The sequence below is a fragment of the Eublepharis macularius genome, chromosome 4 (assembly GCF_028583425.1).
Source record: "Eublepharis macularius isolate TG4126 chromosome 4, MPM_Emac_v1.0, whole genome shotgun sequence".
Classification (NCBI taxonomy): Eukaryota; Metazoa; Chordata; class Lepidosauria; order Squamata; family Eublepharidae; genus Eublepharis; species Eublepharis macularius.
This window is the reverse complement of record NC_072793.1, coordinates 95,501,259-95,527,359: the sequence shown is the minus strand read 5'-3', so window position 1 is coordinate 95,527,359 and position 26,101 is coordinate 95,501,259. Positions and strand designations below refer to the sequence as shown.

General features: G+C 43.3%; 1 protein-coding gene across 1 annotated transcript in view; it reads right to left on the bottom strand.

Moving 5' to 3' along the window:
• Positions 1 to 26,101, bottom strand: part of RBM6 (RNA binding motif protein 6) — a 90,437-nt gene that overhangs the window by 538 nt on the left and 63,798 nt on the right. Inside the window, exons 10-20 of the mRNA XM_054977037.1 lie at positions 25,638 to 25,798; positions 24,925 to 25,022; positions 22,913 to 22,955; positions 14,962 to 15,019; positions 13,144 to 13,235; positions 12,762 to 12,908; positions 10,024 to 10,113; positions 7,019 to 7,279; positions 4,496 to 4,570; positions 2,306 to 2,403; positions 838 to 967 (exon numbers count right to left, since the gene is read on the bottom strand). Of these exons, the coding sequence (XP_054833012.1) occupies positions 838 to 967; positions 2,306 to 2,403; positions 4,496 to 4,570; positions 7,019 to 7,279; positions 10,024 to 10,113; positions 12,762 to 12,908; positions 13,144 to 13,235; positions 14,962 to 15,019; positions 22,913 to 22,955; positions 24,925 to 25,022; positions 25,638 to 25,798 (1,253 nt within the window). The remainder of the gene's footprint in view (positions 1 to 837; positions 968 to 2,305; positions 2,404 to 4,495; positions 4,571 to 7,018; positions 7,280 to 10,023; positions 10,114 to 12,761; positions 12,909 to 13,143; positions 13,236 to 14,961; positions 15,020 to 22,912; positions 22,956 to 24,924; positions 25,023 to 25,637; positions 25,799 to 26,101) is intronic.

Here is a 26,101-nt window from a genome sequence, read left to right as displayed (position 1 = left end):
ACTCCATATTGGCAGATCCCCCTCTGAAACTACTTCCAGTATCCCCCCTGACCACACCTGCTCCCAACATTCCCTTGCACACACCATGCTCTGCCTGTCAGTTCCCTCCCCAATTTGGATGCAATGGAAGTAGGGGCTGTGGTGAAATGCCTTACACCCAAGAATTAGTACCAAAGTCTGCAGCTCCAAAGGATAATTCCTGAGTGTGCACACTGCATAGGCTCAAAGTTTAAAAAGTGTTTTTGCTGGGGGGGGGGGGGGCAAAGAGGACAGGTAAATTAGTATGAGTCATTTCCTAAGCACTGAGCCATAACTTTCTTACTCCCGAACCACGCAGACACAAATGCTTGCAAGCACCGTTTCTCAACAGAGGACCACAAACAATAAAACCATTCCCCACAATGTACAAAATCATGTTCATCTATCAGGACCCTTCTCCATCTAGTTAAGTGTCTGCGTGTTAAGTAGCAAGCCACACTCAAGTGGCATGGGAGATGAAGCAGGGTAGAAAATTATTGTGGATGCAAGGCAGAGTACTTCTGGTATGCCATCAGAAACTATAAACACATTAGTGATTTTATCACAGTGGAAACATTCTTACAAGTGGCATTGTATACATGTGTATCATCATCCCCAAATAAATACTCCTTTGGGAAGCAAAAAAATGTTGCTTCTTGATCTTGTCCACTATTTAAGTGAGCAAGTTGTAAGATGGACATACTTTTCCAAAGGGCAGCTCTTTAGAGAAGTTCCAGAAAAATATGGGCTCACACAAGGATATTGCTCATGGACTTCTCTCTATGCTAAAGCCATAGAAAATAGAGATAGGAGCTTTACCTCTACTGGTGAGGTCATGCCTTGTTCATTGCGCCCCAAACCTGAGCCTTCCTTCCAGCCCATAGCCTGCATCATGCGGCTTCCTTTGTTATTGGTCTCCTTCCTTCCTTTATCTGTGGGCTTATAGTCACTGCAAACACAAATATTTATTTACTTCATTTATAGCCCAGCTTTCTTGCTGAGACTCAAAGCAAATTAAAAAAATATAAAAAATTTAAAATCCAGACAATACATGACGTCCTATAAACAATGCAATATGCAATGCAACTGTACTAACGAAGACATTTTCAAAAGGATGCACATCCATTTATAACAGTGAATTTTACAGAACAACTGAAACATTAAAAGCAAGACTGTCACATCTGCCCAGATGCTCGTTCTCTAAAAGGTTGGACCCATAAAAATACAAATTCTCTAGAAACATTTGGAAAAACATAACCTAAAGTGGTCTAACTTTTATATATACAAAATTAGCTTGATACCGGTGCTTTGCTACGGTAAACTATTTTAAATCCAGTCTGCAGTTTCCTTACCTGATTTTTACCTGGGATGTGCATTTTACCTCAGGACATATTCAATGACTCCCAATAGCAACTGCATACTGTTTAGAATGTTGGGGGTGAGGACCAATCAGGCTGCATACGCAAATGACCTCTGTTCCAACTGTCACGGAGGGGGGGGGGGGGAATGAGGTGTGGAATGTTACAAGCCCCAATCAGCCCACATATGCAAATGACCTTGAAAGGCTGGCCCAATCAGGGAAGAGTGGCTTAGCTGGCAGTGAGCAAGGGCGCAAGCAGGCAGCAGCCTGCCAGCCACACAGGGAAGCTGTATCCCTTTGGGAAAATACATTTTACCCCTTTTTACCCCCTTAGGGGGCAACTTTCTTAAAATCCCATGTTTATACCATAAAAGGAATGTTCTCCTCAAATTTCATGTTTTGGTCCAGGGGTTTGGGCTGGGCGTTGATGAGTCAGTCAGGACATTTGTCTCATATATATATAGAGGGAGAGAGAGTATAATTTTGTAACATTAACAGGATACGGCTGATTACCCTTTTCACAAGGCTGATTACAAAACTGTCCTGATAGTTTGAAACATTCTCAGTTTGTTTTATTAGTTTAAAATCCATTCACTCCTATGATCTAATCTTGTAGATGAATGAGAGCTGGTATAATAATGACACAGAAGTTCTCCATTAAAATCTCACCTCTGCCATTACTTTATTGGGTGGCCTTAAGGAAGCCACTCTCGCAGCCTCAACTAAAGATAATACCATATTTCTACAGGAATGGTGGAAAAATTACTAAAAATCTATGTAAAGTGCATTGAACATTCAGGCACTACATAAACTATAAGAATTAGTATAATTAAAGTCACTGGAGCACTTAGATGTTAATTTCCTTAATCATTACAAGCAATATGTAACAGAGATACCCTATTTCCTGAGACGATCACATGCCATTACCTTTCAGAATCCCTGAAGTACTTTGGCCGTTTTCTCTCTGGGGAAGCCCGTTCCTCAAATTTCTCTCTTCGGTCGCTTCCCTTTTCTTTAAACCTTCCCTTTAAAATAGAAAGCACAGTTAGTTAATGCGACTGATTCCCCTCCCCCCTAATTGGGTACCATGAATTCATTCCTTCATATGAAAATTTGACCAATTATCCTCCATACAATGGAGAAAAATTCTCTAATTCCTTTCTGTACTTCAACAGAATATCTCACTTCACATTCTGGATTTGAAAAGTCATAGGTTGGTTCAACAAAGAACCTAACCATCTATGACAGAAAGGACTGTCTCTAGCTCCGCCTCTCCTGAGAGACAGCCAATAAGGACGGGTGGAAAATTGGGCCAATGAGAGGTAGAGTCTGCTGGAGGGAAAAGGAGGCTCTTGGGAGCTGCTGGGAGAGAGGGGTTTTGACTCTGCTAAGGGAAGGTAGCAGAGAGAGAGAGAGCTCATTACAAACCTGTCCTGATACTTTGAAATATTCTGTTTGTTATATTAGTTTAAAATCCATTCATTTCTATGTTCTATTTTGTAAATAAAGTTTGTTTTTATTTTGTTTAATCTTGGCTGGCCTGAAGTTGTTAGCTAAGGAGAAATAAGACACAGGCACACATATTCTGGTCATATTAAATAGGCCCAGTGAATTAAATTGTGGTGGCAGCGTATATATAGGGACAATAACCTCTAAATTCCCTTTTCCCCAATAGCCGTAGGCTGTAGTTGGGTGATGGAAGGTACATACAGGGAAAGGGCTGCCTGTCTGGTGGAGCCTCTGGAAAAGAAGATAGGGGACCCTGTGAGGATTTGGATCAGGGTTCTTTGCCTGATGTAGAGGAGGGTAGACAGGTGGCATGTGGTGATGGACTCCCGGCCTTTACCTGCCTGGGTGGCAAGGGGTGTGAAAGGCTTTGTGAAGAGGGTCCACCATAGTACCATCTAATTAACTTCATGGTATTTTCAATGTGGTATCAAAGTACTTCCAAAGAATAAGGAATGTCACTTCTGTCTACCCCCCACGTGAGGGAAATCAGAATGATTAGCTTAGAGAGATGTTTGGTTTATTTTAATGAACGTAGTGACTGGAGTACTGCTATTAAAATAAGACATTTGAATAACGTTACACAGTGGCACACTTAGACCAGTAATCTCTTCCCTTGCGAATGTGAATTCTGCAGTCAGTCAACATCTTTTGGCAGTGTCATCATATATCCAAACACTTCCTTATCAAGGAGAGATGACCTTCTTGCTCTTAAGATATAAGCTAATCCTAAGAAAATTTTTGAACTCCCTTATATACTACTGCAGCCTTTACATAGCAAAATATAAAGAACCCCAGTGCCCTATGGCAAATAGCTATGGCAGAAAAATAGGCATATCTACTTAGAGTAGTTAAAGGTAATGCTAAAATGAGAGATTTCTATGAAAGATGGCTTGATTTATTTCATATTAAAATCAAAAAAGTTTAAAACATCTACATCTATTTGAACCCTTCCTCAAGTTATGGAAAAGCGATTCGATATGAAGTATCTGCCAACTTAACTCAACATTCTCTATTTTGTTTTTTTCTGTTCTATGTATTTTTTCTTCTTTTTGTAATCTTGTTTATATCTGTATTTCAGTTGGTGGTTCTTTTTTTTGTTTGAAAAATTAACTTTAAAAAAAAACAACCCAGTGCCTAACATTTATAGCAAACCAGGTCCCTAAGTGATTGTTTCATTCTACTCTATTGGGAGCTTTCCCTGGCACACACACTTCATTCTATATTGAAGTTATATTAATGAAATGCAGAGGAACGAGCCAATATCAGAATTCTAAAACAGGAAGAGAGTTACAGGGAGGCACATAGGTCATACAAATGGGCAGTGTATCACACATCAATTAAGTTCTATATTCCTTATGTTTGTATGTTGTTTGCTGTCTGTGATGGGACTGTTTACAGTTGCATTGTATAAGAAAGGATAAGGATAGTTCGATTCGCTTTCAACAGTCATTTCGGAATACAACCTAGATGCCCCCGCCATACACTTTATAAACCAGTGCATCGGTCTGCAGGTCAGGAACCCTAGTGTTTTGTTTATGTATCTGAATCCTGTTTCAGCACAGCCACAGCTATACAGGGACCATGCTATGAACCCACTTTCCCAGTTACCTCACGCTCTCGCCTCTCCAAATATGCCAATTCTTGCTCTGATCGTTTTATCTTCCGATGAATCTCTAGATTTTGCTGTCAGAAGGAACAAAAAGTGGCGTGAACAAATAGCTCTTGAATGAATTCATTTTATTCAATGACAACTATTTCTTCTAGACTTTTAAAATATTTAGCTGTTTGCCAAGTTTTGTGAGCTGCTAAATATTGAGATGAATGGATATTTAGAGATTAAACAAGCTTAATGCTAAACAAACCACTTGACAAAACTAAAATACTTAAGAATGCTAAATACAAGCAAAATATAAAAGAGAATGCACCTTTTTCATTTACTGCTAAATGAAAACAGAGAAACATGGCTCAGTGCATATAGACCATCTTCCCTATATATTAACCAGGGCTCATTTTGAGGAGAAACGGGCCAAAACACAGTTCCAGCAATTCCCCTCAACAGGTCACATGTCAGGTGGCCCCGCACACCTGACTTTTGGCTATTTTGGGCTGTTTAGGCCTCAATTGGGGCCGAAAAGGCCTGGATCGGGTTAGTGCTGGGTGAGGGAATCCTCCCGTCTGGCACCGACCTGATCCTGGCCGTGTGGGCCCCAATCCAGGCTCAAAATGGCCACTTTCAACCATTTTGGGCCCATTTCCACCAGGATTGGGGCTGAAACGGCAAGGAAACAGCTTCCCCTGCCCAGAACCAACCTGGTCCTGGCTGTTTCTGCCCCGATCCAGGACCAAATGGGCCCAAAATGGCCATTTTGGGCTCATTTTGGCCTGGATCGAGGCAGAAACCGTCGGTGCCAGGTTGGTGCCAGGTGGGGGAACCCTCCCCTGCCTGGCACTGACCCGGTCCCATCTGTTTTGGCCCCGATCTTAGTAGATTAACCAGGGGTTGGATTCCAAGAAGCATTTCTGCTGACTGAAGAATTTTTGTCAGTTAAATTCAACTTTCTCACCCTACTCTCAGCTGCAGCCCAAAATGCCACCTACCCTCCCACCCATTCCCAGGAGCAGCTTTCTAAAAAGGGGGCATTTTGGGAGGGGGGCGTGATTGAAAAAGTCCTACTTCACTGATGAACATCCTTCCATCAACAGAAATATTCTGTAAGAGCCAAACCCATGTCTATATCAGTGCAGTGCATTGCAAATTCAACCCTTTAAGTTTCATGCCGAAAAGGAAAAGAGGAAGAATTCACAGAGAAATCAGGAGGGGAAGGGAGCATGTACATTGATGGGATAGATCAGAAATTATCTGTGAGAGGTCTCTGTTTAACAATAAAGCTTCTTGGTAACCTACTTAAATAACCTTCCAAGTCTAATTAACTCTTATAACAGACCTAGGAATCTCCAACAAACATTCTGACTTAACATTATGATTCCATTCATCCTAAATCAAATCGTCTTGCATAACCTGAAAGTTTGGGCTTCCAGAATTTAAGATTAGTTCATCTAATAAAAGGTATTTCTCTGGCTTTGATTAGTGCAACTATTCAGTCTCATCAAAGTATTCTAAAACAATGGTATTGGGACTTTCTATCTCACTTTCGTTTCTGTGCTAGTGTTCCTACTGTTGTCTGACTCTCACCCAAGTTATTAATTATATTTGCAAAAGGCTACATTGGGAAAAGTTACCATTCTATGGCACTTTCAAATAGGATTCTGAAGAGGTGGCATAGAATATTCTAAATAAAGCAGCTTTGTGACATGAGTTTTTGTATGAGAGAACATCAGTCTGTGATTCTAAGACATGGCTTTAGGCTGAATTAAACGTAACATCTGAAGGTGGCATTTGCATACAAACTATCAACGAGGCACTTTCAAGAAAAAAAGGATTTCTGTAACTAAAGGCACATACATGGCCATTACGGCCCCCATCCAACTGCCTACTTAAGAAGATGAAGACCCCAATTTGGGGTCAGGAAGCAATTTTCCCCAGGCCAATTTGGCTAGGGATCTTGATGGTGTATTGCCATCTTCTGGGCATGGAGCAGGGGTCACTGTGTGTGTGGTGGTGGTGGGGGGGGGTAGTTGTGAATTTCCTGTACTGTGCAGGAGGGGGGGTTGGTTAGATGACCCTGAAAGTCCCTTCCAACCCTATGATTCTAAGATACTGTTATTATCAGCAACTGAATCTTGTTTTTTCTAGAAAACATTTTTGGTGTCTTTCTGGGAAGCTACTAAAAAAGAGCTCCTATTACTATACAGAATGTATCAGCCATTAGCATCTCAGCCCAAAACAAAAATAATGTTTCTCCTATACATCAATTAAATCTATTCTCTTCCTTCTCTACCGAAAACTTTACAGTTGTCCATTGTATTTCCCCACAAAAATGGATGATGAGCTGGGTGAGATTTTTAACCTTCAACTGCAGGTCACTAGTCCATTTTTTATGCCACTCCCAAAGTCTGCAGAATCAGTATTGGTCAAATTCAGATCTCAAGGAACCCATTCCTACCTAACCTGCAAGAGCACTTTTATCTAACTTCTTGCAAGAGCACAGGACAAACACTATTCTTTCTTACTTTGTGTAGGTTGGAGAGTTGTTGATGCTTGATCAATACTTCCTTATTTGGAAATTGCCTCCTGCAAAGTAAACATGCTAACTTATTCCAGTCAGTCAGCTTGTCCTCATCATTTTCCGTCTTTTGAGGCACTTCTTCCTGTTGCACTGGTGGCCGTTGGGGTCGTGGCTGTGGTTCTTCCTCTTCCTCCTCCTCCTCCTCATTGTCACTGTCTCCACCATACTCTCCTAAAAGCCCTATCAGAGGATTTACCACCTTTGGCTGTTAAAAAGAGAGAGAAGGAGAACAGAATGAGATCCAGACAGATCACCCTAGCTTATTCAACTACTCTGAGATAACTTAAGTGGATGTATTCATTATCACATCAGATTCAACCAGATGAGAGCCAGTGTGGTGGTGTAGTGGTAAGAATACTGGACTAGGTGCTGGGAGCCCCAGATTTGTATCCCCATTCTGCCATGGAAGCTTGCTGGGTGATCTTGGGCCAGTCACACACTTTCAGCCTCACTGCTTTTTATCTCCATTGGGGGGAAAGGCGGGATATAATTTAAGTAAATAGTAAGTAAATCATAGAATTAAGATATAGACTGTACAATGGAAAAATGACAGGCAAAATACATTAAGAAAACATAACAAAGTCCTGTCCTGAATACAAAATACTGATTCTAGCACAATGGATTATGGATTCTTTCATATTGATGCCAGTCAGGAAGTTTTTCCAAGTATATATTTAGGTGATTTGATTCAATCCAGGACAAGAGAGGAGATGGTATTTTAGATTATGATGTGTATCCAGAAGTGCTATTCTGATTTTACCATGAGCAGAAGGTCACTTTTTGAACTATTCAATAAATTCAAATGTCCCTTGAATATGGACTTCCTAATTGTAAACTGAGAGCAGACTGTTATAATAATTCTTCCATTGTCTTTCTTAAAACTTGCAAATTCATGTTGGGCACAGTACTCTAAGCTGAAGCTCGGCTTTGTAAAATTCATTGTATATATTCTACAGAATGAGGTGGTACAATTCTGGCCTGTTCCACTTTGGGGTATCACTTTTAAAAAAATATTCCACCATATTTAAGAACTATTCCTGCAAACAGCAACCTAGCACATCAGGGAGGAAATTTAGCTAAGCCCTCTCTTTGAGGACATTTAATACAAAAAACTCTATAACCTCAATCTGTGCAATGTGTAGAACAGTCCCAATGTATGACCTATAAATGTAGAGGAAACAGGTGACCATGTTCTGAGGTAGTAAAACAGATTGTACCACTTCAGAATACAGAAAGGGATCAAATTTTTATTTTTAATACTCCATTCTATTTAAAAAACCACCTCCATGCAAAAAGAGAGCTACATTAGAACCTCTCCCCTGATTTTCTTACCTGCAAAGAAGGTTTTTTTTTCATGTGAGGAGAACATTCAAAACTGGCATCATCCATCTAAAGAGGTACACTCCATTCTACTTCAAGACTCTACCATCTCAGTCTGCTAAATGTGTACATGACTCAAGATCAAGATGGATCCTAGGAAGAGTGCAGCTCCCATGGAGATAGAACTTTCTCCTTTATGAGAGAACTTTCTCCTTTTTTCTCATAGCACCGTAAGATACTGCCTCCCCCCACCCCCCATCCCCACCCCCAGCTAGTGCCAGGGGGAGTCATGGGAACCTTGGGGACACAATGCCACAAGGCAAAGGGGGCTATAGCAAGGAGAAGGAAATTGTGTGTAATAGCTCCAAAATGTGTGTAATAGCTGACAAAGCAAGCATAGTAGATCAAAATTTCTATTGGTATAAGATAGAGGAGGGGGAAATTTGGCCAATTCTCCCTCCTCCCAGCCTCATGGCATTTTTGTCTGAGACTTTTGGAGGAAATGGATAGATCAATCTCCATGAACATCTTCTGTTCATGATTTGTAGAGCCAACCCTTCACTTTTAACTTCTATGTCTTTCATAGAATCCTTGTGTTAATATTGTGCCTTTTTAATAGCATCATAAACATGACAGTGTTGTGTAGTGGTTAGAAAGTTGAACTAGGGTCTAGGTGACCCTGGTTCAAATTCTCACTCTGCATGAAAACTTGCTCAATGATCTTGCGGGGAGGGCGGAATATAAATGTAATAAATTAAATTAAATTAAATTAAATTTGGCCAGTCATACATTCTCAACCTAACCTACCTTACAAGATTGTAGTGAGGATAAAATGAAGAAGGATGTAAGTGACTTTGGGTCCCCATTGGGGAGAAAGGCAGGATATAGACAAAGCAAGTTAATAAAATAAATAAGGGTGTGTAATGTATTGCATGTAATGTATTTAATTTGTGTTTTATTTCTGCTTGTTAATGTGGAGTTTTTAAAAATGTGGCTGTAAGTATAACTGTAGGCCTCTGAAGAGGGGGGCTGGATGGGTGAATGGAGTGTGATATGATTGAACAGTTGCTGTATCCTAGGGGTCATAATGAACTGCAGTTTTTAGTTAGTGCAGTGAGAGAAAGTGTTCAGTCTAGTTCAGACAGGCAATCTGTTTGGAGCCTGCCTGTGTGAAGTTGTGACAGATTCTGGGCAAAGCAGGCAACCTATGTGGAAGCCTGAAAGGGGACTCATACTGCCAAGCTCAGTGAATTCTGTCTCAGGCAAACTGTGTGTGCGCCCGAGAGAGAGAGTTTCTGTATACCTGAGTGAGGCAAGCTGTGTGGAAAGGCCTGAGTGAATATGTATCTATGTGAAGTTGATTCTGTTAGTGAAGATCTGTGGGGAACATTAGTCTGTGTGATGGAGTCTCTGAAAATACCTATAAGAGATAATTATATTTGAAACTGCCCTGCCTAGGAACTATTCTGAAACCAATACGCTTATAAAAACTTTGCAACCATCACTCTAATGTACTTACAAATAAATTCTACTTTTGTTTAAAGGAAAAAAAAGATCCTTGAATAACAAATAAATCTGCAATGAGGAGAAATTGTTCCAGAACACAAATGACAAGTAAGGCATTCTTACTGGGGGTACACTTTCTTCTTTTTTCAGTGTTGGAGGTAGTGGCTTTTTAAAGACATCTTCTGCAGGAAGCTTTTCCTCTTTGGGCTCACTCTGCAACATTAAGATTGGACAGGAAATCTATAACCAAGTGTACTTCTCTACTCCTTGCTTCAATATCATGGCTACTCCCATTCCTCCTTTGCCCCTTTTACAAGGACAATCATAAGCTTAGCAATCACAGATGTTTTGTCTTGCGATCTTCCACTATTGCCAACTGCTGTCCCACTCCACAAGTGAGAACAAGAATAGACAGGTGGCACATATAGGGCTATTTGTAATTGTGCAGTCCATTCCCAGAAATGAAGAGTGCTAAAGCTGTCAAGAGGCCCTAATACACAGAACAGCAACGTGTCTGCTACTAGATGTATACAGAAAATGCACTTTCAGTTTCCCCTCTCAAACCGTTGCATTCTAGGACTTGCTTGCTGTTGCCCTCCACCCCCTGCCCGGCCAGGCCGAGATGTAATATTTACATTTATTTGATAACTCTTAGATTCATTCACTGTGAAATTCAGGCCAGATTTTGTCCTGGCATCTCCTGTCTATATGCACTTCTGTTTTTATATCTGTTGAATGTTATGGATGTATCTAGATACTAAATTTAACTATTACTGAAAAACTGCAAACATTCTGTCTAAACATTTTATCATGCCCTTCCAAGGAATTCACAAAATTCCTCTCTATTTACTTGGCCTGTAAATCAAAATAATTTTCTTCTTCAACAATATTCACAAAGAGAAACAATTTTAATTTGCCAGGTATTCTGAAGTATCTGAATGTGTCAACAGATGGCTTCCAATTCCATCACCCTTTGAAAGACATGGATGCAAGTGCTGTATCTTGCTCATTTGTTTCCTTGAGGGAGTCAGTATTTTGCTCTAGGGGTGTACAATTCAGGATTTGCAAAAATTCAGGATTTCCGAATCGGGCCCAGCACGCGGGGCCTAATTTAGAAACCCCGAATTAAAGCTTCCTGAAGCAATTCGTATCATTTGGGTCATGGGGTTTAAATGTCCCTTTCCTTGCTGCTGCAAAGCAGCAGGGAAAGGGGCATTTAAACCCCAGGATCAGCTGTTTGGCGGGGAAATCTCCACTAAGCAGCTGATCCAAGCCAGCTGGGGAGCCATGGGGAAAGGAGCATTTAAACCTCCCCTTAGATCAGCTGCATGGCCAAGCAGCTGATCGAAGGGGGGGAATGCCCTTTCCCCACTGCTGCAAAGGGGCAGGGAAAGGAGCATTGCCCCTTGGATCAGTGGCTTGCTAAGCTGCAGATGGAAGCTGGTCGGGCTTACAATGCCCCTTTCCGTGCCACTGTGCAGCAACACATGAAGCGGCATTGTAAAACCCCAGGATCAGCAGCTTGACGGGGAAATCCCCACCCACTGTGAAGCGGGCAAAGGAGCATCCTTCCCCTTTATAATTAGCTGCCTGGCCAGGCAGCTGATCCAAGGGTGGGGGAGAGGAATGCCCTTTCCCCACCACTTTGCAGTGACAGGGAAAGGGCATTTAAATGTACCTTTCCCTGTCGCTCCAAAGTGGCAGGCAAAGGAGCATCCTTTTCCTTTGATTAGCTGCCTGGCCAGGCAGCTGATCCAAGGGTGGAGGAGAGGAATGCCCTTTCCCCACCACTTCGCAGTGACAGGGAAAGGGCATTTAAATGTACCTTTCCCTGTCGCTCCAAAGTGGCGGGCAAAGGAGCATCCCTCCCCTTGGATCAGCTGCCTGGCCAGGCAGCTGATCCAAGAGTGGGGAGAGGATGCCCTTTCCCCACCTCTCATCAGCTGTAAAGCGGCCGGCAATTGAAAACAGGGAGAGGAATTTAAATGTTCCTTTCCCTATCGCTGCAAAGTGAAGGGAAAGGGCATTCACCCCCTTGGATCAGCAGCTTGCCAATCCGCTGATGGAAGTCGCCTGGAATTTACAATGTCCCTTTCCGTGCTGCTGTGCAGCAGCATGGAAAGGGTAATTTAAACCCCAGCATCAGCTGTTTGGCAGGGAAATCCCCGCCAAGCAGCTGTCAGCAAGGGATTTAAATACCCCTTTTCAGGGCCAGGTAAGTGGGGTGGGATGGGAGGGGAGGCAGTGGAAACTTCCCCTCTTACTTCGGTATGCTCCGAATCTTTATGGAGCATACCGAAGAGGTTTAATAATCCGAATCCGAAGTAGCTTGCCACTTAGGGTTTCTAGTGTTTACAAAGCTTTTTCCTGCTTTGGGTAAACCCGAAGCGGGAAACCCGATTTTTTTTCTGGTGTACACCTCTACTTCGCTCTCCAGCATGAATAGATCTTGGAGGTCTTTCTGAACTGTCATGCAAATTACAATATTTTTTCATCTTGGCAGTTCAATGATTCATACTACTTCTACAAAAGTATATATTTATATATTCTTGTTTCTTAAGTTCAAAGTATTTTGCCTAACAATTCATAAAACTTTACATCTCCTCAAAATACGTGTCTTGTTTGGTTCCATGATCAAAAGTTCTTCTCCGGTCAAGAAGAATTTGTGTTGTTAAAAAGAATTGTAAGTTAGAAAGAAAATAGTGCTCTCCTATTGCATATATTGTAGGTTTCCAGATTTATCTAGTTGTGAAGACAGACAATAACATCATATAGTACTGACAGATTGAGACTGTGGTAGGTTAGGTATCTTATGCTGGTTGTGCAATTCTCAAGAGGGGTTTCATGACCATGAGTTTTACCCTGGCTGATTTGTTTCTGTGCCTCTCTCTTCTATCTCTGTTATCTCTGCTCGATGTCTCATCTCTTTCATTTGTCCGTTCCTGGCTCTTACGCCTCCTTCCACTAGGAGGTGGTGGTGATGCTTCTCGACCCATTGGTATTTCTCTCTGGAAGAAGACATTTGGTACAAGAACATTATTAACACATGATTTTGTTAGAAAACAATGGATTGGATCCAGTGCAAGGACACTGAGAAATCTGCACAAGGATACCCATCTCTCCCTGGCCCGCAGCAGCCATTTTCTACCCTTGGAAAGTTTATTCCCTGGGGTCACAGGACCTGCATTGAGTGAATGCTGCTCATGCAAAGAGGGAGAAGGCAGCAGTAATAATAGTTCTCACCTGAGTATTAGGGTCATAGTATACCCCAGATATGGGGTCAAAATAATTTCCAGTATCTGGATCATATATGAACGTGGACACATCAGAAGAAGCTGAAAGGGAAGAAATAAGGGCAAACATCATTCTTCTAAATATCTTACATATCCTTTAAATGAAGCAGAGATGTTCCAAGATGTTTTGGTGCTTGAGGCAGACAATTTAAAAGATGCTCCTCTGCCTGATGACAAAAATATGTAAAACTGAGCAGAACATTCCATGATATCTCAGAACATGCTGCATATGGGGGCTACATCACCCTGCATGTTGTGCTCCTGAAAGATACTGGATGATTAAAACACAATCCAGAGATTTTACAAAGGGCCCAGGAGATCCCACAGGAAAGTGGGTGCAGATTCTCCACCTTCCCCTTTTCCTACCAGCCTGGTGTTTCTTCTGAAAATCTTCATCAACAAAATGCACCAGGGGTATAGTGAGGATGGAAAAATTGTCTCCTTCTCCACTGGTGTAAACTGCCAATGGGAGGTGATATTCCCACTTCTTCCTCCCCAATTTAACCCCTGAAAAATCTCAGATGAACAAGCAATGAGGGTGTTTTTTTTGGTTTGGTTAGTCTGAAAATGTTAATACTTCCATATTTAAAGGATTCCTTCTTCCATACAGTTGGAGTCAGTGATCCATCAATGGAAGGAGCTGGTGCATGTGGATCTTTATCACATTTCACTCTCTCCCTAGCAGTCCCTTCTCATCCTGGAGTTGTGAGACCATTGTGGACTAACAGTCACATGACTCTGTAAGGAAGTTGCCGGGTAAGGCCAGGATTTTACTAAGAATGGCTGGTGTAAGTGTGCAGGCCCAAGTTCCAGCCTAGCTTAAAAATATGCTGGCTCTGCTGATTCTAACACCCGCAGGTCAGTCTCTAATCCTAGAGATTCGACCTTGAAAGACTGGCTTTCACAGCCTCAATCTACACTCTAGACAGTTGGTCCCTGATTGGCTGTTAGTTGGAGTCCTGAAAAGATGGCTTCCCAGCTCACCTAGGTCCCTTCTCTAACTATCATTCTTTCACCATCATGTGAGAGAGAAGCTGTAGGCTCCACACAGCATGGCATGGGAGAGAACACACCTGCTAAAGAGACCAGTGAGAAACAACCAGCTAAGAAGCTAACCAGAAATGCATAGGTAGCAAGCTTTGTAAGTTTTAGTTAGGCAGATTTTAGCTAGCAACAGAGAGGTTATTTGTTTTATGCCTGTTGCCTGAATTTGAATGTTTTATGCTCAGCAACACTCTATTAATCAATATATTGAAGTTTTATTTAAGCCTGTGTCTGGATTCATGAGTTTTATGTGGGTACACCCTCAGAGAGAACCCAGAGACTGAGAAGTCTCACAAAATAAAAGAACAGGAACCTTCCTTCTGCCTAAGGAAGGTCTGGAGCGGCTGTGGTCAGTGCCCAGAAACAAGAGTTGGGATTCTTGGTTTGTGCAGGGTCAGATGGTGAAATTGCCCATCCTCCCTCTTCTGTCAGCAGAGCACACTTGTAGAAGAGGGGTGATTTTGCCCCCCCCCCCGCCTTTGCTCTCCTCAGTGGATCCCCACCCCTCACATGATCACTGGCCCAAGCGGGTTCCACAAGCCCAGAAATCAACTTTTCTGGAGGTGGATGGAAATGCTAAGGGAGGAAAACACAGCAAAGGTCTATAATCCTTGCATTAATGGATCACTGGATTTGTCTAACAGAAAATAGTGGGTTTTTCACAATTACAAACTGCATTAAGAACAAAGATCAATAGTAACAAGGAAATCAGGTCATATCTTACACTCTGATCTTCGTTTCTGAGACTCAGCACCCCTCCTGTCCCTCAAGCCCCTTTTGCCCTAAAATATAAAAGGTATTAAATAAAGAAACTAAGAAGCAATACATCTAGTGATTTTTTTCCACATTTCCTTATTTTTAAAAGCATTTCAAACAAACTTACATGCACTGAGTTATGTAACGAAAATACCAACATACATGTTGCTGCTCTTAATGCGCAGTAAAAAAAAAGTCAACAGCTGATATAAAAAAATGTTCATTGAGGCTGTTCAACAGAAGAATGGCTAGTTTTTCAACATCTGCAAAACTGGAGGAAGAGGATGAAACAAATAGATCCAAAAGCATGTATTAAAGAAAACAGAGTTGCGCTTACCGTAACTACTGTTCATTGACGTCTTCTGTGCAGCCCCACATGGGACTGCGCCTGCGCAGGCCTGCCGACCGGATTTTTCTTTACTAGTCAATGTCCACTAGGGGGCGCACGTCCGATCCAATGCGCATGCGCGGCAGTTCCCCGCCCGAGCGACATTGGGTGACGTCGCCCCCTTCCCCTCAGTTTCTCCTTTGCCGCCAAATGTCTTCACAATACCTGGAAGAACACAGCGGGGTAGGAGGGAGGGTTGTGTGTCTGCACAGAAGACGTCAATGAACAGTAGTTACGGTAAGCGCAACTCTGTTTTCACTGTCCGTCTTCTGTGCAGCCCCACATGGGAGACTCACAAGCCACTTACCCAGGAGGTGGGCATGTGTTCTCACTGAAAAAGAGACTGAAGCACTGCTTGACCCACAGCAGCCTCTTTCCGTTCCCACACATCTAGTGCGTAATGTTTGGCAAACGTGTCAGAAGACGACCACGTTGCAGCCCTGCAGATGTCTTGCAAGGGCACGCCCCTGAGGAAGGCCGCAGATGCAGCTTGCGCCCTGGTGGAATGAGCTTTTACTTCCAAAGGGCAAGGTAACTTAGCATGAGAGTAGCATGCCCTAATAGCTTGGGTAACCCAGCGAGAAATTGATTGAGCTGTAGCAGCTCTTCCCTTCCTGGGCCCATAGTAGCCCACAAATAGTTGTTTGGCACACCTAAACTGTGACGTACGGTGTAGGTAAAATAAAATAGCCCTTCTAACATCTAAGGAATGCAGGGCTCTTTCAGGATTATCAGAAGGATCAGGAAAAAAAATAGGTAGGATAATGTCCTGTGAGGTATGGAACTGAGTGGAGACTTTAGGTCTAAAACGAAGGTCAGGTCTCAGGACCACTTTATTTTGATGGACCTTCAAGAAGGGGGGGATCACATCTTAGGGCCGCCAGTTCGCTAACCCTACGGGCAGAAGTAACGGCTATCAAAAAGGCCACCTTCCAAAACAACCATTTCAATTCACAAGTAGCCAGTGGTTCGAAGGGCGATTTCATAAGCCCAGTCAACACCACCTGTAGTGACCACTAGGGAACAATATCTTTAACTTGTGGGTACATGTTATATAACCCCTTTAAAAAAGACTTTGACAAACTGTGGGAGAACACAGTCTTCCCATCGATCTTAGGGTGGAAGGCCGAAATGGCAGCCAAATAAACTTTAATAGAGGAATTAGAGAGTCCTCCGTCCTTTAGAGACAGGAGGAACTCAAACACAGAAGACAATTGGCAATCCCAAACATTTAGGCCGATGTCAGTAGCCCAGGCCTCAAAACGCTTCCATTTAGCTGAATATGACCTTCGAGTGGTGTCTCTCTGCGCGTTTAACAAGATTTCAGCTACCCTGTCAGACATCCCTTCCGCCCCTGAATGTGCCAAGCAGTGAGGTTGAGTTTGGGTAGGTCGTGATACCACACCCCTTCGTCGGACAGAAGGTCCGGATTCAGAGGGAACCGACAATATGACCCTTGAGACAGCTGCATGACATGCTGGAACCAAGCTTGTCTGGGCCAAAAGGGAGCTACTAGAATTATGCGAGGCCCATCCCTTTGAATTTTGCTGACCACTCGAGCTACCAGTGGGAAAGGAGGGAAGGCATAAAACAGGTGCCCTGTCCAGCGTATCTGAAACGCGTCCCCTAGGGAATGATGACCGAGACCTCCCCTGGAACAAAACTGCAGGGCCTTCTTGTTGGCCACTGAGGCAAAAAGGTCTACGTCTGGGAACCCCCAGTCCAAAAAGATGGTATTCAGGTAGGAGTCTGCTATGGTCCATTCGTAATTGTCGGATCGCACTCGACTCAATTTGTCTGCGATCACATTCGTGGTGCCTGGAATATGGACTGCATGAAGAAATATGTCCCTCTCCACGGCCCAGTTCCAAATTCGACTGGTCTCGTTGCAGAGTGCCTTGGAAGTAGTGCCCCCTTGCTTGTTCAGGTAGAACATTGTGGTGCAATTGTCCGTGAGCACCTGAACGGACTTCTGCCGTAGCGTGTCTGCGAAAGCAATAAGGGCATAACGTACCGCTTTCAGTTCTAGCAGGTTAATATGATCACTCCTATCCTGCTCTGACCAAATCCCATGTGCTCTCAGGGACCCACACTGGGCCCCCCATCCTATCGTGAAGGCGTCGGTCGAAATGGTAATATCAGTGTGGACCGAACCAAAACCCACTCCACGTAAAAGATTAGGCTCACTAAGCCACCATTGCAATGAACAAAGGACCCCTCTGGGAATGGAATACCGTTTGTTCTGGGACCCATGTTCAAAATCGTGAACAGAAAGGAACCATAACTGAAGAGGTCGCATGTGCAACCGGGCCATAGGGGTAACTGCCGTAGAAGAAGCCATAAGGCCGAGCAGCTTCTGTATAGCTGTGACCGACTGAAACCTACACCTCAAAAAGAGGTTTACCATTCTGCCAATTTTTAATGCACGGTCCCTGGGTAGAAAACCCCTATTTACCACGCCATCCAGTTCCATACCAATAAAAAGTATTCTCCTGGATGGCGTAAGGTTAGATTTCTTTAGGTTGACCAAAAGTCCCAACCGGAAACAGGTACAGAGGGCAGTATCAATTTGGGCCCGAAGGGCATCAGCAGAGGGAGCCGCCAACAGCCAATCATCAAGGTAGGGATAGATGGTACACCCTTGTTCCCTCAAATATGCCACCACCACAGCCATACATTTCGAAAAGACTCGAGGGGCTGATGATAGGCTGAACGGAAGCACCTGGTAGTGGTAGATCCTATTATTACAAAGGAATCTAAGGTACTTCCTATGGTCAGGATGGATGGTGATGTGAAAGTATGCGTCCCTGAGGTCCAGAACAGCGAACCACATGCCCTCCGGCATTAATTGGAGGACTGTATTCAAGGTAAGCATCCGGAACCGTTTAAAGAGAACGAATTTATTCAACTCTCTTAGATCTAAGATGGGCCGGACACCTCCGTCCTTCTTGTCTACAAGGAACATCCTAGAATAAAACTCCCAGGAGGAGTCTTGTGAAAGTACCTCCTGCACCGCTCCTTTATGCAGAAGTTCTACAACCTCCGCCTGTAACTTATCAGAAAAGGAGTGCACTGCATAATCAGGAAGAGACAACACGGGGTAAGCATCAAACTGAATTTTATATCCAACAGCTATAACGTTAAGAACCCAACTATCACGGGTGATTTCTGCCCAAGCAGAGGCAAAACGAGCCAATCTGCTCCCAAAAACAACAGACTGTTCCACTTCTAGTCAGAACTGCTTGGGTTGAGTTGCTGACTCTTTGGCATCAGAGCCCTGATGCGCGCGTCGTGGACGGTAACTAGGCCTTCTGCGCTGAAAAGTATTCGCAGGTGGCTGGGGCGGTCTGTAGGACCCATAACGCGGATACGGCTGGTATCTGTGTTGCCGACCACGGTAGCCTTGGAACGAGCGGTACTGGTAACGATTATCGTTGAACTGCCTGGGTGGAAGGATCCCGTAGGAACGAGCCGTCAGCCGGTCTTTACGCTTCTGCGAAAGATACTCATCCGTTCTGGCGGAAAAGAGGGATTGGCCCTCGAAAGGCAGGTTCTCCACTTTGTTACGCGTCTCCACAGGGAGTGCCGTAGTGCGGAGCCATGAATGCCTGCGAAGCACGATGGAGGATGCCAACGCCCTTGCAGAGGTGTCCACCGTGTCACGGCCAGCATTGATTTGCTGTCATGATAGCCGAAGCGCTTCATCAAGCACCACCTTGGCCAAAACCTTTTGATCGGTAGGAAGCTTCTCCATGAAGACCGCCATACGATTCCATAGGAAGATCTGATAAGCCCCCATAATGACCGAATAATTAGAGATTTTTAAGGTGAGAGCCGCAGACGAGTACAACTTCTTGCCCAGTGAATCCAGCTTCCTGCTTTCCTTGTCAGTGGGCACAACGTGGGGACCCTGGCGGTGACGGATTTGCATTTCTTCAGTAACGAGGGAAGAGGGAGGTGGGTGAGCAAAAAGATACGTACAGACGTCATCTCTGGTTTTATATAAGGCTTCCAGTTTCCGAGATGTCGGGTAAACCGTTGATGGTTTCTCACAGATTGTGTTAATTATGTCCACCAAACCCTCCGTAAACGGGAACGAGATGGTCTGCGGATTCCCAGATTGGACATATTGCAGGATCTTATCCTTCGGTTTCAGGTCCACTGCCGAAATGTCGATGTCCAGGGAACGGGCCATACGGACCATCTGTTCCGTATAGAGCCTATAATCATCCGTTGGTGAAATACGACCAGTCCCGATAACGATGTCCTCTGGCAATGGGTCAGATGGAGGACTAGGACTCGGATCTTGATAAGGATCACCCTGCTGATAAGGGGACCCCCGTCCGGGGGACCCATAACGGGAGAAATCACTTTGTACGTCACCCCAATACTCTCTGCCAAGGGATGGAGAATACGACCGGTGCAATCTCGCATAGAGGGAACCTTCTCCCTCAAAGCCTCTCCAAGGTGAACGATAGAGTAGATCCTCTCCACCGGTGGGCCCACCGTGCACCCAGGCATGGGAAGGAAGAGGCGGAGCATCAGGCAGGTCACCATCCTCACCTGCAGAATGGGGAGACGGAGGAGACAGGTGTGGAGATGGAGTCGTAGGCCTCTCCCAGAACACCTCGTCAGTTTGGGCAGAAGTCGATTGTATGTGCTTCGACTTCTTCTTGGTCTTTTTGCCAGTCGGAGCCGGTAGGGCACGTTCGCAGTCACGACTCCGAGGCATCGGATCCGAAGATGTTAACGGATCGGAAGCATTTGGATCCGGCCGAGCAGGAAGGTTCGGAGCGAGGCTGGGGCGAGTCGGGTCGGCTTGCTTCAGAACCGACGACGACGATTGCGGTGTCGGATCCGATGGATCAGGAACCGACCCAGCAGGGATGTTCGGAACCGACGATGTCCTCTTCTGCACCTTCGGAGCCGATGGAGGAGGTGGTTCCGACCTCGAGGGAGACCTGGACCGATGACGACGCTTCCGAGTTGGATCCGACTTCAACAGCCTCCCGCGATCAGAGGTGGATCCGACGGTGGTGTTCGGATCTGAGGTCGGAGCCGGCGCTTGACGGGGCCGATCAGGAGAACGGGAGCGGGGAGTGGAGATGGAGCTACGGGCAGGTTGTACGGGCACCGATGTCTCGACCATCCCGCTAACTGGCGATGGCCCTTTTTGAGGGGTACTCAGGGCCCCGGACGCGTTCATAGCCCTTTTCCAAAGCAGGGCGTTCAACCTATTAGCCCTCTCAGCCCTGGCCTTAGGCATAAAGCGCCGGCAATGCTCACACTTCTCCACGATATGACCTTCTCCCAAACACTCCAGGCAAACGGAGTGACCATCCGTCCTCGTCATCTTCGTAGCACAAGTCGAACAGCGTTTGAACAAGGCCTTGTCAGCCATCTCTTCAAACAACGATTTTCCTCACAGAAAAGTAACTTCTTCACAGCGGACAGCTAGCTGCTAACCGGTCGGCGGCAAAGAAGAAACTGAGGGGAAGGGGGCGACGTCACCCAATGTCGCTCGGGCGGGGAACTGCCGCGCATGCACATTGGATCGGACGTGCGCCCCCTAGTGGACACTGACTAGTAAAGAAATATCCGGTCGGCAGGCCTGCGCAGGCGCAGTCCCATGTGGGGCTGCACAGAAGACGGACAGTGAACATGCATCTTCCATAGTGATCTTGTCCCTGGCATAGAACCCCATTATAAAGGGGAAATTGATTTCATAAACTACTTGCACCATACAGAATACATTGGAAACAATAGGGAAGAAATGGGCAGATGCCTCAGTTTGTTGAATGGAATCATGGAGAATGTCGTTCTATTACGTGGCGACCTTTACTCAGTCAGCATCTTCCCTCCTGAGTAACCTAGAAATGTACTCTGGGCGCCTAATCAGACAGTTCTGAAATCTTATTTATTGCTTCTGTGAAATACAGAAGCCCTCAAGGGATTCATAATCATAACTTTTAGCTCAGCACTGCTACTGTGCAAGTATTTCTCAATGGCATGCATAAAATCTTTGGTGCCATTAATATTTTCTGTTGCATGGACTGCAGATAGGTTGTTCATTATTATTTCTGCTATAATGTGAAACGCTCCCCTTGCTGCAGGATAAGGTGCTAATACAACTGACAGCAAACATTTGAGGTTCTTAAAGGCTGTATAAACTGCCTCATCATGCAGAACTAGTCTTGGGATGAAGGGCGGATACCCAACGTGCATCACTAGTGAGATTCTGCTCCAGATAATACAGCACAATATCCAGCCCATGTTGGAATCTTTCCACCTGTTTGGCCCGCCATAATCCCATTCTAAACTAGACTGAGACAATTCTATTTTACCTTGAGTATCTCCTGAGTGATGATGGCAAACCAAAGTGTGTTATAACTGAAGGTCTGCATGGGTGTAATGTTTGGTCTGCCATACTCTCTAAGCACCTGACACTCCTGCTCAGTTAATAAACTAGCTTCATTTCTAGCCACGCTAATTTCAGAAGATTTAAGTTTTGTTGAAATATGGTTAAGAATTAGACTTTACATGATATTGAACACGCACACAAATTAATAAAAATGATTATATTCTTATTATACATTGCTTTTTGTGCCTATATATTACCTGTGCTTCATGTTATCTAATGTCAGTCCTAGAAATGATTATGTTCTGTTTCAGCAATTATTCAGCTCTGTATTGGATCCTTGCTAATGCTATGTCTCTGTAAACTGTATTTATTTATCCTATGGCATTGTCTATGGAAATGTCCTTGACACTGTATGGAAATGTCCTTGACACTGAACAGAAATGTCTTTAATACTGATCGTACTAATCTCACACTATGTCATCTGCCTTGAGTCTCAGTGAGAAAGGCGGACTATAAATTACTTAAATTAATTAATTGATTAACTATAAACCATCAGATATGAAGGCAAAACATAACTTTCCAAAAGGTATGTCTACAACCCTTAGATAGCCTAATATTCTGTGTCTCATTTTTGAGAGAACCATTTCTAATGGCTCTGTCAACCTAAGAAATCTATAATTAGATTCAGATCACATTTCTAGGTTACTCAGAAGAGAGATACGCACTAAGAAAGAATAATAGTGGCCAAATAGTTTCTATACAGCAAATGAAGTTGTTTGGTCAAATTTCTTCTATTTTTGTTTGCATGTGTATGTTGCAGGTGGTTAACTAAATCAGTTTTGACTTTGCTATGGGGGTCTATGTCAGGGACAGGAGGACTACAGAAGTAACATTCGTAAGTCATTTCAGAATGCTGGCAAACACTAAATCAAGGTATTTAATCTCTTAATTTATCCCTGAACATCTGTATAATCAACATTAGTGCAGGTGGTTCATTCATTGTCCAGTACAGGTTTGAATGCTTTGAGCAAACCATAGAGCAGCAGGCAATACTGAAAATGTTCTACCGCTAGTAAAAAAGGGAATGGCAAACTACAGCTCATTTGCACTACCAGGAGACAGCAGTCAATTTCCTCTACATGCTATCACATATTATGTCATAAGACTTACCTGGTTGTAGCGTGGAACATCCCCCTGATCACCATATTCACTTCTAGCAAAAAAAAAAAAGGGGGGGGGATAATCTAATTAGTTCAAGAGCACTGAATATGCCTCATATGTGCAAAGTTTTAATTCAGTTTAATCTTAATTTATGTGTTAGCTGCTCTGTAAGATACTGAATGAGCACAAAACCACCGCCCAGAGCCCCTGGGGATGGGCGGTATATAAATTGAATAAATAAATAAATAAATAAATAAATATATCACATAGTACACTATATATAATAGTAAATTTGGCTTGTGCCAATCATGAGAATAATAAAACTATGATAACCACAGACAAAGACTGGGGTTTCTACATTCTCAAGGGGACTACCCCAAAGTATGTAGAAAAATATGGACTCCAAAAATAAGCCAAAAGAGGAAGCAAAACACACAACACTACAATCACTAATACAATCACAGGACACACTTCTTAGAAATTTTAACTGGCTGTTCATTTTTATCAGACTATAACCTCACACCAATATATTAATTTTCACAAACTATTTATCTTATTTCATCAGTTTGCTTATATGTTCAAACCTCTAACCTCTCCCATCATCCATTATGTTGACTGCTAATTCTGTTGATTTATTATGGGATTCACAATTAACCTCTTTACCTCACTCCTCCTTTTCCATTTACATTGAAAATTTATACTTGAAAGATTCATGGTGAAATTCACATTGATCCCCCAATAATCTTCTACTTAAGAGGAACCCCCAGTATGGTTTTTCCTTTACATATCTGAAGTGAGCTCTGATTCAGAAAATGTCAGATTGAAAGAGTATTTAAGGTGCCAGTGGACTTTTATTTTATTACAATGACTAACACCCCTTTGCAATCATGATGCAAGAGGCACTGAATGGTCAGAGCAGCTGAAAGTCAGTTAAGGATGCAGGGGAAGACAGAAGAGAATGGCAAGAACTTGGCCTGATTGTGTTCGAGGGCATAAAGAATCCTAGAGAGTAATATTTTGTGGACTGGGGGTGGGGTGAGGGGATTTTCAAATCATTAATCCATGGCCATTCCCTGACTCCCATTCCTTTTGGTCCCTCAACTTGTTCCATCTAACAGACACTCCATCACACAAGTTTGTTTTCACCCAGACAGTGAAAAGGAGCCCGCCCACATATAAGACTGGAACTCCTGCAGAAGTTGGAGGTATGCAGCAAAATATTAGTTTGTAAATTAAAAAAAGAGAAAAATATCAAAAATAGTTACATGAGAACTATGCATGGTCACTAAACTTCAGGAGGTTTCAAGGAGAAATTAATATGCTCCAGTCCTAACAGCTGACAATACTTTGGATGGTATGAAGCACATACCTGCATTTCCTCCTCTCACACAGCGCAGGAAGGGAGAAATAAAAAATTTCCTCCATGCACTAACACCAACATTGTATAACAACAACAAAAACAACAACATTCGATTTATATACTGCCCTTCAGGATGATTTAACACCCACTCAGAGCAGTTTACAAAGTATGCTACTATTATCCCCACAACAAAACACCCTGTGAGGTGGGTGGGGCTGAGAGAGCTCCAGAGAGCCATGACTAGCCCAAGGTCACCCAGCTGGCTTCAAGTGGAGGAGTCTCCAGATTAGTCTCCAGTTCTCCAGATTAGAGTCCTGCGCTCTTAACCACTACACCAAACTGACTTAGGTTTGGGGCTGGATCAGTAGCTTAGCCCAAAATATGAACAATCAGTTAAAACTAATAGAGGTGAGCAGGAAACTACTCATCCTGCCTCAAAGATCAGGTATAAAGACTTGTGAAATATCTCCCTTGATTAATTAGGATACATGCCAATAACACTGCAAGGTGATTTTTTTTGTCAAAAATGGCCAACCTAAAAGTCCCCTTCCAACTTTTTTTTACACATAAATCTGCATATTTAGCTATTTACCATAAAACACATACAAAAAAGATGACATGCAGTAGGCAACAGTAGACCTTTTAGTAAGGCTTCTATTACCTTCTCTTTCCTGTGGCTAAGTTTACATCCACTGCACGGCCATCAATGCTGATTGGCGGATCCAGATCCTGTAAAACTTTCACTAAGCGAAGCGCCTCCTGAAGAGGGAAGGAGAATATATTTTAAAAAGAAAACGATTACTTTGAGTTGTTAAGATGTTATTTAAACATCTATATGCTGCGTTATTTATTTAGTGTAGTTCTTCACCATCTCTCCAAAATGATCTGCACAAGATAGCCTTTCTAAGCACTCTTTGGAAGGTAACAGGGCAGAGTTGCCCCAGTCTAAGCCATTTACTTCAGTGGACTTCAACTAGAGTAACCCTGCATAGAAATGTATAGTAGATATCTGATAATGACATTCTGAGTGGGCATATATTCAGGATTGTGAGGGGGGAGTGTCTGAGTAAACTGATCCAGGTACATGTTCTGAGCTAGGAGGAAAGAAAAGATCCTGTTTCTTTGGATGCTATCTATAGAAAAACATGTTGATAGAACTAATAACATCATCATCAATCAATATTTATTGTATTAGAACAGAACCACCAATGTTTGACAATTTTTAAAAACACAAGAATACAGCCATGTCCCAATACAGCTGTAAGGATCATGAAGTCTGGGGCCAAGAAAGGGGCCCTCAGATGCAGGAAAATCTGCATAACAGCAGTAAAACATTAACATGTTGTGTAGCACAAAATATCAATGAAAACATACAGCATGAGAGTCCAGTTCAATGAAGCCATAAGTGTAGCCCATCCGAGCAGCCTTATTCTTCATAACACGCACACTTGAAGTGGAGAGGCGGACATACGGTGCCAGAAGACCCACAATGACTTCTGGCGGAGTGAAGCGAGGTATGCGCTTTAACATAATTGCTGTGAAAGTTAATTCAATAAGGAAAAGAGAAATTATTTCAGAAACCTGCATACTTAAAACTTTCACCTTACCTTGCATTTGATTCTCAATAAAGAATGCTTACAACTTGCTTGAAAAGAGCTGGCGGAATGATGACTGAACTGAGCAGGTACAAAATAACACACAACCCAACTTAGCTGCTTAGACATCCAAGATGACCAAGGATGTAGTAATCAAGTACATGTGATAAGCAGCTACTCAGCCACCATGCTGAATGCTGCCACTGCAGATGCAAAACTGCTAGTAATGCTGCTTGTTTTAAA